Here is an 18,314-nt window from a genome sequence, read left to right on the forward strand (position 1 = left end):
TAGTATGGTTGATTTGGAGAAGACAGAGTGGTAATCCATGGACACTGTTCTTTTTAGCATTAGTAGAAGCATATGATGCAAGAAAGCAAGCTTATACAGCATCAGCCAAAAAAAAATACCATACCATTTCAACCATCCATTCATTCCAAATGTTTGTCTAGTTCTGCCTTGAATTTATTTAACCTATCAACTTCCATGACAACAGGTGGAAGTTTGTTCCAGCAATCAACTACCCGCTGGCTAAAGACAAATTTCCATACATCTATTCGACAACTGTTTTTCCTCAATTTCCGTTTATGCCCCCTAAGGTTTGTAATCTTAGCAAGAGAAAGAATCCCATCAGCATTGAGCCTGCTCAATCTATTCAAATCCTTATAACACCTCACAGGTACTTACTCTCCAGATGCTTCAATTTGCAGAACTTAAGCCTTTCTTTGTTAGAGCACCCCTTTGTTCTCCTCACCAGTCTTGTTGCCTTTCTTTGTACTTGTTCTAGCAACTCTACATCCTTTCTAAAATGTGGCTTCCAGGCCACACCTTGAGTACGCAGTACTTGAAGTGAAGTTGGCCTGACCATTGCCTTATACAAGGGGATAATCACCTCCTTATCCCTGCTTGCAAAATTCCTGAATATCATTGACAAGACACCGTGACCTTTTCTGGCAGCCTGTCTGTACTGCTCAGAAAAACATCATGTCTGACTGCACAATTACCCCCAGATCTCTTTCATTCCCCACTACCCTGAGTGTAACTCTACCCAGTTGGTACATTTCTCTGGGGTTACTGCTACTCATATACAGTAGTTTGCATTTGTCAATGTTAAACTTTATTTGCCACTTCTCAGTCCATCTGCCCAATTTCTCAAGGTGCTGTTGCGGCAGGATACTGTCATTATCAACCCTGCTAACCTTTGTATCATAAGGCCGCTGTAGCCTAGTGGTCAGACGCGCGGGTGCATAAGTACACGTGCCTTGAGTGGCCAGGGTTCAAGCCCGTGACTGCTGAATACAGTGCTGTTTCTTGTAATCTGTTTATCTTGTGAACTCCTCTGACCGTTTGGTCGTCCCGGAGTATAAACAGAAAAATTATTTATTATTATCTGCAAACTTTGACATTAAGCTCGATATATCTTCATCAATATCACTGATAAATATACAAAACAACAATGGGCCCAACACTGAACCCTGGGAGGACTCCACTTTATAACATTAGTCCACGAAGAGCAGCATCCATTGTCCACTTAACCATCCTTTTATCCATTGTAGCAACTTACCCTTAATACCAAACCTCTCCAATTTATACAGTAGTCTGCCATGTGCAACAGTATCAAAAGCTTTCCTGAAATCCAAGTATATGACATCAAAATTATTTTTTGCATCCAGTTCATTTGTGACCATGTCATAGTATGCCATCAAACTGGTTAGAAAGGCTTCCCCCTTAACAAACCCATGCTGTGTCTGAATTATTACTGCAGTCTCTAGATGATGCTGCAATGCTTCTTTAACCAGTGACTCCATTATTTTCCCTGGAACAGAAGTCAAACTAACAGGTCTGTAATTACTCGTGTCACCCTTTGATCCCCCTTTGTAAATTGGAGATAAATTGCACATATCGTCCATGGAGACTTCCCCTGAGTCCAAGGATGCACTCATAATTATGGCTAAGGGTTTGCTTACTTCCTTACCCACCTCCAACTGGTGTTGGGCTCAATGTTGTTTTCAGTATTTATCAATGATATTGATGAAGATATATCAGGGTTAATGTCTACGTTTGCAGATGATACAAATGTTGGCAGGGTTGTTAATGACAGTAATGATAGTTTACTACTGTGACAGGACCTGAAAAAGTTGGGCAGATGGGTTGAGAAGTCGCAACTGGAAGTTTAATATTGACAAATGCAAAGTACTGCATATCGGTAGGAATAACTCCAGAGTAGCATACCAACTCAGTGGTACTACACTCAGGGAAGTGGAAAATGAAAAGGACCTGGGTGTAATCGTGCAGTCAGATATGAAGTTTTCTGAGCAGCGCAGCAGGCTGCAAAAGTAGCCTGTAGTGTCTTCTCAATGACATACAGGAATTTTGCTAGAAGGAATAAGGAGGTGATGTCTCCTTTTATAAGGCACTCAAGTACTTTTATATAAGTACTCCTTTTATACAAGTACTCAAGGTGTGGTCAGGCCACACCTTGAGTACTGCATACAGGTCTGGAGACCTCATTTTAGGAACGATGTAAAGCTGCTGGAACGAGTACAGAGAAGGGCAACGAGATTGGTGAGTGGAAGTAAGGGTCGCTGTTACCAAGAAAAGCTTAAGTTCTGCAAATTTTTTTTTTTTTTTTTTTTTATGTGAACCCCAAACACGAGAGGTATTAGAACCTATAGTACTTAGTACCGTGCTTGGGTTGGAGGTTGAGAAGATGAAAGAAGATATTTGTTGACATTGGACTTGAACTTCTGTAGATTGTAATTTTCAGGAGATACGTATGAAGGAAGGTTGTTCCAGAAAACGGCAGTTGAATGAATAAATGAGGAAGATGAAAAGTTGGTTCTGTGGGTTTGAAGTTGGACAGTAAATGGATGTTGGCTGGTGGCGGCACGTGTTCGGACTGTTTTGAAAGAGAGAGTGGGAATTATAGAAGCCAATTCAGAAGAACAGTGCCCATGGAAGTATCTGTAAAAGAGGCAAGCAGCAGAAACAGTGTTTCTATGAGAAAGCGAGTGGAGAGACTCTGTTAGAGATGAATCATTAATTAACCTAACTGCCCTCTTCTGAATGGAATCAAGAAGCCTGAGAGAGGTTTTGGGGGCACCACCCTAGATGTGGGAACAATATTCCATGGCAGGGCGGATTTGTGATTTATACAGAGTGAGCAGCTGTTTGGAAGAAAAGTAACGCCGAGAGCGAAAGAGAAAACCAAGTTTTTTAGATGCAGAGGAAGCAATATTTGTAATGTGCTTATGCCAAGAGAGATTAGAAGTCAGGGTAATCCCCAAAAGAGATATATCATTTTGCCTAGAAATCGGAGTGTCACTAAAGATAAGCATAGGAGCAGAAGAATCCTTTTTGCGAGATATAAGACAAGACTGAGTTTTAGAAGCGTTGAAATCAACTGTTGTCTTTGCCCCACTGGAGAATTACCTGAAGATCGGCATTTAAGGAATTGGCAGCAGATTTTCGAGAACTTGAAGCTGATTGAGCAGGACAAGGTTTCTCAAAATGGAAAGTTGAATGCAATGTGCTATCATCGGCAAAACTATGGATAGGATTTCCAGTCAATGGAAGAAGGTCATTGATATACAAGAGGAAAAGAGTGGGGGAAAGAACTGAACCTTGGGGGACACCGGCATTAGTGGAGAAGTTAGAAGACAGAGAGCCATCTACCATCACCCTCAGTGAGCGATCAGAGAGAAAACTGGATAACCAATTACTAAAAACAGTTGGCAAACCATAAGATGGAAGCTTGTTTAGAAGACCTTTATGCCAAACACGATCAAAAGCCTTTGAGATGTCAAGAGCAACTACTTGTGTTTCACCGAACCTTTCCATTGAATTAGTCCATAAATGGGTAACATAAGCCAGAATATCACCAGTGGATCGACACTGACGGAATCCATACTGGCGATCGTTGATCAGACGGAAGGTTTCTAGGTAGTTTAATAGTTGCCGGTTAATTGATTTCTCCATTACTTTAGAAAGAGTAGAAGTAACTGCAATGGGACGATAATTGGATGGGGGGGGGGATTTGTCACCCTTTTTAGGAACTGGCTGGATATAAGCAAATTTCCAAGCAGAAGGAAAAACACCTTTGGAATAAAGTGAAAAAGAAAGTGAAAAAAGGCGGCAAAGAATAGGAGTAAGTTCAGGAGCACAAGTTTTGAGAACAAGTGGAGAAATACCATCAGAACCTGGAGCTTTCTTAGCATCAAGATTCATCAAAATCCTTCTGATATCCTTTTGACGGAAGACCACAGGGGGCATTGAATGGAGCGTGTTAGGAATGGTGGGAGGTGTTTTACCAAGATCATTAATACATGAGCTGGAAGAAAAATGGGATGCTAGCAGGTCAGCTTTATCCTTGGCTGAAGTGACAACAGAACCATCTGGTTTCGACAGAGGTGAGAGCAGAGATGGGCAAAAGTTGCGGCCAATAGCTTTGGCAAGAGACCAGAATTCTCGGCTACCATTAGGGCAAGAAGCAAGTTTTCTACTCTTAGCCTGTTCAAACTCTAGTTTGGACTGATTAATAACTGCTTTACAATTGTTGCGAGCTTTGGTGTAGGCAGAAAATGAAACTGAAGAATTAGAAACAAGCCAATTACGATATGCAACATTCTTCTCTTGGACAGCCTTAGCACATTTATTGGAAAACCAAGGTTTAGATAAAGGACGAGATTTTAAAGTGGAGTGTGGGATAAAGGATTCCATTCCTGCAAGAATAATTTCACTGACACGATCTGAGCAAACGTTGACATCAGAAGTTTTGAAACAGTAATCAGACCAAGAAAAAGAAGAAAAGAAGTCTCGCAGGTCATCCCATTTTGCATTCTTGTAATGCCAAACAATACGAGGTTGGGAATAGCCATGAGATAAAGGTTCCATTGGAGAAGAGACAATCACCAAGTTGTGATCTGAAGTGCCTAAAGGACCTCTCACTTCAACCTTGTACTTAGAAGGGTTGTTTGTGAGAAAAAGATCAAGCGTATTGGCTGTATGATTAGGATTGTCCGGTATTCTTGTAGGTAAATGAACAATCTGTGCTAGGTCATTAGTAATTGCAAAAGCCTCAGCATCTCGACCTGCTGGGTCGGTGTGACTAGAAAATGGAAGCCAGCTGGAGTTGTGAACGTTAAAATCACCAAGGAAAATTACCTCACTGTTAGGAAAGTTAGACTGGAGAAAGTCAAGTTGCAAAGAGAGGAAGTCAAAGAGCTCCAAGCGATTAGTGGAGTTGGGAGAACGGTAGAGACAACAGATGAATTTTACACAATGAGGTAGAGAGATTTTAAGCCAGAGAAGATCAAAGAGAGGAGATTCCAAATTGCCAAGTCTCTGACAGGGAATATCAGAACGGACATATGCACAAGTACCACCTTTGAGGCGAAAGGAATCATACAGCAAATAATTTGGACATCTGAGATGAGAAGTAGTTGAATCAACTGATAACTGAGATTCAGTCAGAAAAAGTACATGGGGTTTGGATTGCAGCTTCTGGAGACTAGGCACCTGTGAGATGATCTAATTGAGGTATATAAGGCCTTGAATGGTTTGTGCAAGCCAAATTCTAATGAGATTCTTCCCCTTGCTCAGCTTACTCACCTGAGGGGACATAAATTCAGATTGAGGAAAGACAATAGATGTGTGGAAATTTGCCTTTAGCCAGCAGGTGGTTGATAGTTGGAACAGACTTCAGTCTGTTGTAGCCACTTAAATAATCTAAAAATATTTCTTGGCTAAATGCCTAAAATTATGAAGAAGTTGGTTTATTTATGGGTACTCCACTCCATTTCTACTCCCAAGGTAAATGCATTGTTTTATATCTCATATTGTGAATACCTTCACAATGAGTTGCGGCCGACCGGGCTAGCCGAGTGGGTAAAGTACCTGCCCGGCAACCCAAAGGTCGCGGGTTCGATTCCCGCCTCGGGCTTGGATCAAAGTACTGCAAAAACCTTGGGAGGTGCAATATGGCCACAGAAGCCGATGCGCCAACAACTACCAAATCAAAAAAAACAATGAGTTGCCATGGTATTGTACTACCTTAAATAAGTAACGCTTCACCAGTGGAGAAGATTAATGATACTTATTCTCAACGAAACCACCACCCTGACAGCACCATTCAAAGCTTGGTGGCTGGACATATATCCTGTTGCAATAGTGACAACATTAGTTATGAAGTATAACTCCACAATATGAGAGATGCTTGATGGTTTAATCTAGAAATATTTCTTGGCTAAATGCCTAATAGTATGAAGAAGTTGGTTTATGCATGGGTGCTGCACTGCCATCATTTCTACTACCAAGTTAGCTCATATGAATGCATAGTTATATCTCATTGTGAATACCTTCACAACGAGTTTTCATGGTATTGCACTACCTTGAATAAGTAATGCTTCACTGGTGGAGAAGACTAATGTTACTTATTCTCTGTGGACACCTCCACGCAGACAGCACTGTTTCGAAGCTTGTTGGCTTACTCGTCGATGGGTGGGCAAGCTCTAGACAAACATTTGGAGTGAATAGTTGGGTGAAATGAGAAGGTTTTTTTTTTTTTTTTCTTTTTTTTTTGGCTGATACTATATAAGCTTGATCTCTTGCATCAGATGTCTCTACTAATGCTATATGCACTTTAATCACTTTCATTTACACATAGTTAATTGTTTTTTTTTTAATAAATGAGCACTCTGGCAATTAAGTTTTTTTAATTTTGATGTGAAAGAGTTTATCATCTTTGTATTAAGTTAAGGTTGTTCAAATCTTTGTGATGAGACTAATCTAATCTTAAAATTGTTTAAATTACTTTAAGGTTTTCTTTCATTTCAGATATTTTTACATTACTTTATTGAGGAATCCTGTTGCACGTTTTTTAAGTGAATTTCGACATGTTCAGAGAGGAGCTACTTGGAAGACAGCACGTCATTTGTGTGGTGGACGGTCCCCATCAAAGGATGAATTGTCACCATGCTTTCAAGGAGAAGACTGGCGTGAGGTTACGCTGGAAGAGTTTATGGGCTGTAGTTCAAATCTTGCTATTAATCGTCAAACTAGAATGTTGGCTGATTTAACTTTAGTAGGATGTTACAATAAATCTGCTTTGAGCAAAAGAGAGCGAGATATAATTATGCTGGCTAGTGCCAAACAGAACTTACAGAGGATGGCATTTTTTGGTTTATGTGAATATCAGAAGATATCACAGTATTTGTTTGAAAATACATTTCACCTGCATTTTTTGCAACCTTTTGAGCAACTCAATGAAACTCACAGCAGTCTTACATTAAATGAAATTAATACTGAAGATTTGCATAAGATACGAGAGTTAAACCATTTGGATATACAACTGTATGAATATGCAGAGAAACTTCTATTTCACAGGTTTAAAAGGGTAAAAAATTCTGATACAAGCTTTGAAGAGAAATTTCAAAACCTTGGCCGAGGTGGGAATCAGATTGACATAATATTTGGAGCTACATTTAATGAATCCTGATTATCAGCATCCAAAGACTGTATATTTTGTAAATATTTTTGTAATTTTTATAAAATATTTTTGCAGCTTTGTTTTATTTTTGTATTGGTGAATATTTGAAGATTTTATGGCTATATTGTAAATATGACTGAAACTTCACTATTCTAATAGCTGCTACCATTCTGTAAATATTCTAATTTATGTGCCACCTTGAGAACTAATCTAAAAAAAAATAATAATAAATAAATAAATAAATAAATGAATGAGTGTGACAGACTGATTCCAGCACTTAAAATACATCGCATGTATACAATACAAGAGGATTAAATCTGATCAGATATTTAAAAAACACTTTAGATAGCGCTGAAACTTTATTAACTCTGACTTTAGATTGTCATTAAATCAGTAACAATTATTTAGTTATTTGTTGTAAAGCACAGTTATAATTTCTGAGATATCATTACAAAAATAAACCAAATAACTGGAGAGTTACTTTTTAAATTGTCTAACAGCATGCTCACAGGTATGGATTCTATTCTTAGTATAACCATTGAAATGTAAAACCAACTTCTCTCAGATATTCATACCAGTACCTAACATACAAGGGTGTGTGTCCATAAAACCATATTTTATATTGCTATTAATACTGTAATAAAAATATAAATTCACAAGGCATAATAGGATATGAGCACGAATTAATTAAAAAATATCAGTATAAATACACCATAGTTAGCTCATAAAAATAAACTGCATTCATAGTGTAAAAGCATTGATTTAATTGTATCTCATATTGTGATTACCTCCACGAGTTACCATGTATTGCACTATCTCGAATAAGTAACACTTCACTAACAGAGAAGACTAATGAGACTCAGTGGGCATCACTACCCAGATAGTACCATTTCAAGGCTTGTTGGCCTATCGTTGGTGAGTGGGCAGGTACCCACCCAACAACGATAGGCCAACAAGCATTGAAACTGTGTGGAGCTAACTATGGTGTATTTACACCAATAATTTATAGTTAATTCATGCTCATGTGCCTTGTGAATTTATATTTTTATTATAGTATTATTACTCTCTCATATTGTGAAATCACTTCACAACTAGGTTGGTTGGTAGCCGACCGGGCTAGCCGAGTGGGTAAAGTACCTGCCCGGCAACCCAAAGGTCGCGGGTTCGATTCCCGCCTCGGGCTTGGATCAAAGTACTGCAAAAACCTTGGGAGGTGCAATATGGCCACAGAAGCCGATGCGCCAATAACTACCAAATCAAAAAAAAAAAAAAAAAAAAAACAACTAGGTTGGCATGATCAACCCATCGGTGGCTGCCCACCCACTGATGATAGGCCAACAAGCCTTGAAATGGTGCCATCCGGTTGGTAGACCCACCAAGAATAAGTAACAGTCTTCTCTGTTAGTGAAGCATTACGTATTCAATGTAATGCAATACATGGTAACTTATTGTGAAGGTGGTCATAATATGAGATAAAATTTAATCAATGCCTTTACACTATGAATGTATTTTATTTTTATAAGCTAACTATGGTGTATTTACACCAATATTTTATAGTTAATTGTTATTAATAACATGTTTGTAGAATTGATCTTCTTAGAGGGTGGGGTTAGTAGTGTATAATAATCCAAAAAAGATACATGATAATAAGTTTCTTTTTCTTCTCCTCTTTTTAGAGTGAAGGCTCAAATTAAGTTGTTATGCAGTGTTAAAACCAGTTTTTATTCACAGATGCAGTTATCCTAGAAATGAATTTGTTATATACAAGTATGCACTGCTTTATATCTGATAGTACATGATGGTATGCTAGTACCTTTGTAACTATATATATATATAGTTTTTTTAGCCTGTTTTTAAGAAAAATGCAGAAAGAGAAAAAAATTACAGGCTTAATGGATAAACTTTATGATTATATTTTTCGAGCTAATTTTCATTAATTCTGGATATAATGCAGTCTGATATTAATTTAATATTTTAAAGTTGTTTTAAAAATATCATCCTGTTAGGAGGCAATCGTCCTTGTCCATCCTGTAACATAGAGAATGTGTTCTTAAATAACTGCCACATGAGAATCCAAATTCACCAAGAATGGGTGGGCATGGCATTCCACACCATCTTCAGGTATTTTCATCCATACCAAAAAATTCCTAAATATTTATCTTAGTTACAAATCAGTATTTCCACAAAACCGTAGTAATAATCAAAAAGTAAAAAGCATTACTACTCACCAGTACTGATGACACACCAAAATGTGATAGTATAGGTTGTGAAGTATGCCTTAATTGTTGCAAGAGTGCCGAAGGAGCAAGAGGGTTAGCCCTATCCTATTGTAAAAAATACAGAATAGCAAAAATTTTAGGCTTATATAGGGATAAACATTTTATTTAAGTTTAATTTTTCATTAATTCTATAGTTTGGCCAACAAATCTGCAGTAAACTTAGATAATCTACATGTGGGATAATGCACATAGTGACATTTAAACTATGGCATCATGCCCGCAATTTAAGCAACAAGGTGAATTCTGCCTCTGTAGATAGCAAAGGCTAAGGAATTACCTTCTAGCAGGCATATCAAAAAATGTATACTAAGTCACTTATAATGTTCTGCCTACTTGTGTTAAGTGGGGCTCAGTAGAGCACAACTCTACTGAGGCTGTACTGCTCCACTACCCGCATGTCCAAATTGCTAAAATGATTACCCTGTTTATACTAGAATGCAAACATTGACTGTTGGAAAAGTGCTAGAACATGAGTTTCTCACTTGAAGAAATGAAAAACTTATCCAAAACTATAAAGCAAATCACATTTCCAACTAGGAAGCAAAACAAATTATCTTGCCAACCAACTCGTGAAATCAGACTTATGTACACTGAAATCATGAAAACATACCGATCAACTGAATCACAGATCAAAAGAACAGTAGCCCCCAAAAGTCTCTCAAATTACATAAAAATTACATTCCACCACACCACTTGGAAATCTCTGTTCACCTAACCAAGGATCAAGAAGATAGCTAACCAAGTAGTAGTGGTGGTGGCATGTGATGCAAGAAAGCAAGTGTATGAGCTTATGCAGTATCAGCCAAAAAAAAACAAACACATTTCCTCCAAATGCTTGTCCAGTTCCTCAAATTTATTTAACCTATCAACTTCCACGACAGATGGAAGTTTGTTCCATCAATTAACCACCCGCTGACTAAAGGCAAATTTCCGCACATCTATTCTACATCTGCCTTTTCTTAATTTGAATTTATGCCCCCTTAGGTTCGTAATCTGAACAAGTGGAAGGATCCCATCAGAATTCAGCATGCTCAAACCATTCAAGGCCTTATACACCTCAATCAGATCACTGCGCAGATGCCTAGTCTCCAGCCTCTGCAATTTGCAGAACTTAAGCCTCTCTTGGTAAGAGGATCCTTTCATTCCCCTCACCAATCTTGTTGCCCTTCTCTGTACACGCTCAAGTAAATCTACATCCTTCCTAAAATAAGGCCTCCAGACCTGTACGGAGTACTCAAGGCGTGGCCTGGTAATTGCCTTATACAGAGGGACAATCACCTCCTTTTCCCTGCTAGCAAAATTCCTTTATATCATTGACAAAACCCCATGATCTGACCCGGCAGTCTGTCTGCATTACTCAGAAAACTTCATATCTGACTGCACAATTACTCCCAGGTCTTTTTCATTTTCTACCACTTTAAGTGTAGTACCACACAGTTGGTACTTTTCTCTGGGGTTACTTCTACCCATATGCAGTACTTTGGTTAAACTTCAGTTGCCACTTCTTAGTACGCTGCCATTACTAGTGGCTACTGTTCATTAACAACCCTGCCAACCTTTGTATCATCTGCAAACTTTGACAATAAGCCTGATATACCTTCATCAATATCATTGATAAATATACAAAACAACAGTGGACCCAACACTGAACCCTGTGGGACTCCACTAATAACATTAGTCCACGAAGAGCAGCACCCATTGATTACCACACGGTCTTCTCCCACTCAACCATCCTTTTATCCATTGTAGCAACTAACCCTTAGTACCATCCTGTTCCAATTTGTACAATAGTCTTATATGCGCAACAGTATCAAAAGCTTTCCTGAAATCCAAATATATGATATCAAAATTATTTTTTGCATCCAGTTCCTTTGTAACCACATCATAATATCCTATCAAATTTGTCAGACAAGACTTTCCCTTAACAATAATTCAGACAACGTCTGAAATATTGCTGCAGTCTTGTCTAGATGATCCTGCAATGCATCTCTAACCAGTGACTCCATTATTTTACCCGGAACAGAAGTTAAACTAACTGGTCTGTAATTACTCGTGTCACCCTTCGATCCCCCTTTGTGAATTGGGGATACATTTGCACATCTCCATTTCGTGGGGACCTCCCCTGAGTCCAAGGATGCTCTCATAATTATGGCTAAGGGTTTGCTTAGTTGCTTTTCCACCTCTAATATAACTGGATAGATCCCATCCAGGTGCCTTTCTTATGTTTAACTTCAACAATTTCTCCTCCACTTTTCTCTCAGTTATTACAAAATCATTAAGCACCCTGCTACAATTTGATAACCTTCTGCCATTTTCGAACCTTAATAACTCCTCATGTGTGAATGTAGATGCAAAATACTCATTCAGTTTGTTTGCTATCTGAGCAGGATCATCAACAGTGGAACCATCAGATTCATCCCCTTCCTTTTAGAGTTTATGTAAGTAAAGAAATCCTTGCTGTTTTTCTTAGCATCCTTTGCTAAAGATTTCTTGTAATCTGCCTTCGCCTGCCTAACCTCCTTTGTGACCTGATTAGACTAGCTTATATCTGCCATAGGCTTCTGAGTCGCTTGATAATTTATATGCAATTCATGCATTTTTCTTCTCTGTCATGAGTCTCATTAATTCATTTGATAACCATTTAGGCCTAAACCTTGAACAATATTTTTTAATTAGGTATGAAACTTTTAGTAGCTTCCACGATTAATTCCTTGAATGCTTCCCATTTAGAATTTAATGTTTGTAACATCGTCAGTTGATCCCACTGTACAGAATTTAAAAACTGTCTGAGACCACTGTACTCACCTTTACAGAAGCAAAAACCCTTTCCTTTACACCTGATGGTAATTATATCTTTTAAGTAAATCCCACATCAGTAAACTGTGATCACTGCCACCTAGTGGTTCCTTTATCTGCAAATTCATAATACACGAATGATCACTGCTGATAACCAGATCAAGAGTATTACCCTCTCTGGTTGCCTCTCAAACATGCTGCTGCAGAAAACAATCATCCAATAAATCCACAAAAGTCTTACTAGTGTGTGAGTGACCAACCCACAAGTTCTAGTCAATATCTGGGAAGTTAAAATCCCCCATTATAAGACATTCTGATTTACTAGCCCACTGTATTTTTCTGTATAATTGTTCATTGTACTCATTCAAGTCAGGCCTATTACACACTCCTACTCTTATTTTTGCTTTCGCAGTGCTTATGTCACACCAAACTGACTCAACAGTGCACTGTTCACCTATATCAACTGGATGCACTTCTTTTGATACCTAACCAAATAACCAACCAAAAGGTGACACAGCAACCCTTGGTTTGTCACCTTTTGGTTGGTTATTTTGGTGTTTAAATGGCCCACTGGCAACTAAGGCCATAATGCGCCAAGTAGAGATAAAGAAAACAAAAAAAAATCTCAAAATAGGCGACTACATCAAAGGAAGCAAATGTATATCAAAATATAAAAGGTTAAATTCATATACGTGTATAAATTAATGGACTGTAAAAAGTTAGAAATGTCAGACATCTACAATATGGACAGGTATAAATGATTCAACCAGATTAATAAAATCTGTAAAACAAAAATTATGTGCAGTGGTAAAAAGTGGATATTACATAAAATATGAATGTATTGGTTAAAATAGTTTCACAGTTCTCAAATACAGATGGGTCATCCACCTTCAGAAATAAGTGTCAGATGACCGAGTTATTCGGAGCTGAGCTAGAAAAAAACTTTGGACCCTGCAGAGACTGAACTCCCATTGCTTGTGCTTGATTACAGATTTAATTTGGTGAAGTTTATTTATGACTTGTCCATGCCAAGAACCTTGCATTAGGAACAGAGTTTGATGTGTATTATTTGCCTGCAGTCTGGTAGGGAACCTGACAGACAATGATTATCTAGGAGAAAGCTGATACTGCTACAAAATCAGCCAAATTCATTTCCTCTGATATCAGTGTGGGTTGGGATCCAGCAGAAGCAAATATCAAATTCAGATTCAACAAGAGAAAAGAGCATCCGCCAAATCCAGAATAGGACTGGATGAGGGTTCACTGATAATAGAGAATGGTTTTAATTTGCATGGAAATGTTCAGTTTTATCCAATAACACTTTTTGCTGAGATGGGGTGAGCAGAAAAATCTAAATTTCTGTCTAGACATGATTCACTTGGTGGGGGAGAGGAATCACTTTTTCTGTCAACAAGTTAATTATTAATTATCACCAATGTTAAAGTTTTTTTTTTTTTTTTAGTTTTTTTTTTTAAGACTGTATGATTTCTACTACTAAACTAAGTATTTTTAAAACTTACATATTGTATTTATCATTAGTAATGGCCATATGGTGCAAGGAAGCCTAAGGCTTATGCTGCACCAGCCAAAAAAAAAGAAAAGGAGTTGTAAAATAATTAATTATTAATAAAAGAAAATAAATAGGCAACCTATGCATTCCCTCCCATAGGTAACTATCCAGCTGACTTCTGAATTTCCTCAAACTGTCAGCCTCTACCATCCATGTAGATAACTTATTCCAGTAATTTATAACTCGCTGGCTAAAATAATGGCCCTAATTATAGAATCATTTATGACCGTGAAAATTTCGTCCTCATTCATTTTACTTTTGCCTCTCAGAGGCTTAAACATCTCAATCAAGTCTACTCTAAAGTACTTAGATTACAATCTATGCAACCCACATATTCAGTCTTTCCCGGCGCCTCTGTAGCCAGGTGGGCAGGAGCAGCAGTGCGTAGCACACGCTTCTTGATTAGACAGGGGTTCGAGCCCGTGACCACCAAATACGGGGGATGCAGAAAGGTCAGGGAATGACCACTGCATATCCCCGGAGCAATATGGCCTTAGTTGCCTATGCTCCTAAAGAAATACTACCTTTTACTGATTACTGAAGACATTCAAGAATTACTGGTAGAAAAAGAGGCTGGCGAAGCAGATTTGGTGGAAATGGTATTGGAGGCAAAACCAAATCAATTCAGAGGATGATAGCACAGATGAATATTCTAAACTTCCAAATTTTACACTAAAAAGTATACGGGATATTAAAGTACATCCTAGCAACTGATCTGAAGACATATGTAGATTCTTGAATGAAAGGAGCCCAAACTTTCAAAAGGGAGCTTCAAAAAATGTTTAGTTTCATACGATGAAATTCAAAGATTTATCAAGCAAAAGCAAACAAACCCAGATTACTGATTTTTGAAAGAGAGTAGAAGATACACGAAATCTAGAATGGTGTATTTTTGTTAACATTTTGTAAACGAAAAAGTGTATTTTTGTTAGCTTTTGGAACGTAACTTTCCTTTTGGTACTTTTTCTTAGTCTCGTACAACATGGTTTCGCACAACACGATATTTTATAGGAATATAACTAGCGTGTTATACGAGAGTTTAATGTCCAAGTTTGCAGATGATACAAAGGTTGGCAGGGTTGTTAATGACAGTAGACAGTATGCTACTCCAACTGAATCTAGATAAGTTGGGCAAATGGGCTGAAAAGTGGCAACTGAAGTTTAACTTGACAAATGCAAAGTACTGCATATGGGTAGCAATAACCCAAGAGAAACATACCAACTGTGTGGTACTACACTCAGAGAAGTGGAAAGTGAAAAAGACCTGGGGGTAATTGTGCAGTCAAATATGAAGTTTGCTGAGCAGCGCAGAGGGGCTGCCAGGGCAGGTCATGGAGTCTTGTCAATGTTATATAGGAATTTTCCTAGCAGGGACAAGGAGGTGATTATCCCGTTATACAAGGCAATGGTCAGACTACACCTAGAGTACTGTCTGGAGGCCTCATTTTAGGAAAGATGTAGAGTTGCTAGAACAAGTACAAAGAAGGGCAACAAGATTGGCAAGGGGAACAGAGGTGCTCTTATAACAAAAGCTTAAGTTCTGCAAATTGCAGCACCTGGAGAGTTGGCACCTGCAAGGTGATCTGATTGCGATGTATAAAGCCTTGAAAGGGTTGAGCAAGCTGAATGTTGATGGGATTCTTCCTTTTGCTCAGATTAAGAACATGAGGGGACACAGATTCAAACTGAAGAAATACAGTTGTAATACAGATGTGCAGAAATTTGCCTTTAGCCAGCAGGTAGTTGATTGGTGGAACAGACTTGCATCTTTTGTTGAGGAAGTTAATAGCCTAAATAAATTTAAGGTTGAGCTGGACAGGCATTTGGAATGAATTGAGGGGTGAAATGGGAGGGGTTTTTTTTTTTTTTTTTAACTGATGCTGCATAAGCTTGCTTTCTTGCATCGTATGTCTCCTACTAATGCTAAAGGTTTGCTTACTTCCTTTAATATAACTGGATAGATCCCACCACCCCAGGTGCCTTTCTTATGTTTATCTTCATCAATTTCTCCTCCACTTTGCTCTGAGTTAATACAAAATCATTTAGCTCACTGCCAGATTTTAATACACCTATGGCATTCCTCCTCCCACCCAAATAACTTATGTGTAAATGTAGATGCAAAATACTCATTCAGTTTATTAGCTACCTGAGCAAGATCATCAACAGTTGAACAATCAATATCAAATTGACCAATCTGATTCATCCCTTTCCTTCTAGAGTTTTATAAGTAAAGAACTCTTTGCTGTTTTTCTTTGCAAAACGTTTCTCATAATCTACTTTTGCCTGCTTAACCTCCTTTGTGACTTGATTACAAACTGGCTTATTTCTACCAAAGGCTTCTGTGTCACTTGTTAATTTTTATGTATCCCATGCATTTTTATTCTTTGCCACAGTCTCATTACTTCATCTGACATACATTTAGGCCTAGACCTTGAACAATATTTCTTAGTTTGTATGAAAATCCTAGTAACTTCCAAGATTAATTCTTTGAACACTTCCCATTTAGAATTTGCTGTTGGTAACATCATCAGTTGTTCCCATTGTGTAGAATTTAAAAACTGTCTCAGACCACCGTATTCACCTGTATGGAAGAAAGAAGCCTTCCCTTTACCCCAATGGTAGTTAAATCTTGGAGTAAATCCCACTTCAACACACTGATCACTGCCACCTAGTGGTTCCTTTAACTGCAGATTCTTAATGCACAAAAAATCACTACTGATATTCAGTTCAAAAGAGTGTTACTCCCTCTAATTGCCTCCTGAATGTGCTGCTGTAGAAAACAATTGTTCAATAAATTCATAAAAGCCTTGCTAATATGTGAATGACCAACCCAGAAGTTCCAGTCAATATCCGGGAAATTAAAATCCCCCATTATAAGACAATCTGATTTACTGGCCCACTATTTCTCTGTTCAGTTGTTTGTTATACTTGTCAGAGTCATTTGGCCTATAACACACTCCTAATCTCAATTTTGCTTTCCCAGTGCTTATGTCACACCAAACTGACTCGACACTGCATTGTACACCCATGTCAACTGGCTGCACTTCCTTAGATTTTGTGTTTCTTAACTAATAGCAGAACCCCCTCCTCCCTTCATATCCTGTCTATCCTTCCTGTACACATTGTACTCCACAAATTCCAATTCTGCATTCCTTATATCTGTGTGACACCACATCTCTGATATTCCAACAATGTCTGCCTTTGATGTTCTGACCAACACCAAAATTCATCAAATTTATTTACCAAACTTCTAGAATCTGTGTACACACAAGTACATTAAACCTTTTCTTATTCTTAGCTATTCTAACAGCCCAAGTATTTACTTGTTCCATGATGACTCCCAGCAGTCTCCGAAATCCCCCCCCCTGCACCTTGTTTTCCAGCCTGCTGCTCATTCCAATAGAAGCATTACAAGAATCTCTGTCAGCGGCTAATGTTAATCTGTTAGTCCATGTATCCCCCCCAAGCTATCAGTTTTCCGACCCACCTAACACTTCCATCGATAGCATCAGCAAATAATCTTGCACCCTTTCTATTTAAGTGAGTCCCATCCCTGTAGAAGCAGTCTCTCCTGTTACAAGCACAGACCAGGCTGAGAAAAATTCTACCCTTTGAGCCTTGCACGATCTCACCAAGGCTGAATTGATTGACACGGCTCTCATCATATACTCCCTCCTATTGTGTCTGGGCAAAATTGCAGGCATTTTCAAATTTAATCCTAACTCATGGTTTTATTTCAACATTGACTGGTACTTGTTAAGTAAATTTGCAGGTCTCCTACTCTTAATATCATTAGTGCCAATGTGTACAACAATATCACCTTGTGTGCCCTTAAAAGATGATATCTGCTCTACAACATCATCAACCTTTGCCCTGGCAGACATACCCTGGTCCTGTTCCACCTATTCTTCTTTGCACAATATATTTGCCATTTCCTTGACAATAGTCACCAACAACTAGTTCCTGTGGGACCAGTGCATTCTTCCTTAGGGATTTCCGCTGTGTTGCCTGATGTTCAAATGCAAGCTCTGGCATTGAGGTGGGCAGCTGAGAGCTAGATGGGCTCCTCTGGAGCAAGCCTACAAGAAGCATTGCAACCTGTTCACAATCTACATAGACTACTGCAAGGGCTTCAATTCCATGCCATATAGCTGTATGACAGAAATGTGGGAGATCTACAAAGTCAAACCAACAATGCCACACTTGCTAAAAGCAACAATGGCAAAATGGAGGACCACTATCAAGGTTGGGAACATCACAACCAAACCGATCTCCACCAGGAGAAGAATCTTCCAGGGTAGCAAGTATGGATATATACCCTTAAAGAAGGGGGGAAGAACCTGTACCCCCCCATCTGATGTGCGTGGACAACATCAAGCTCTCTGCGACAACTGAGTAGCAACTCCAACAGCTACTCTGGATCACTAAAAGTTCACTGATATCAAGATGGAATTCTGACTAGACAATTGCAAAA

The 18,314-nt window shown here is 38.5% G+C and overlaps 1 protein-coding gene across 1 annotated transcript in view; it reads left to right on the forward strand.

The window, feature by feature from the left end:
- LOC150091090 (heparan-sulfate 6-O-sulfotransferase 3-B-like) overlaps positions 1-7,206 on the forward strand; it is a 34,861-nt gene extending 27,655 nt beyond the window's left edge. Inside the window, exon 2 of the mRNA XM_090381749.1 lies at positions 6,544-7,206. Coding sequence (XP_090237875.1) covers positions 6,544-7,204 — 661 coding nt within the window. The 3' untranslated portion in view covers positions 7,205-7,206. The remainder of the gene's footprint in view (positions 1-6,543) is intronic.
- Positions 7,207-18,314: the final 11,108 nt, after the last annotated feature.

The sequence above is a fragment of the Mastigoproctus giganteus genome, chromosome 1 (assembly GCF_048544385.1).
Source record: "Mastigoproctus giganteus isolate SK-2022 chromosome 1, ASM4854438v1, whole genome shotgun sequence".
In the NCBI taxonomy this organism is placed as follows: domain Eukaryota; kingdom Metazoa; phylum Arthropoda; class Arachnida; order Uropygi; family Thelyphonidae; genus Mastigoproctus; species Mastigoproctus giganteus.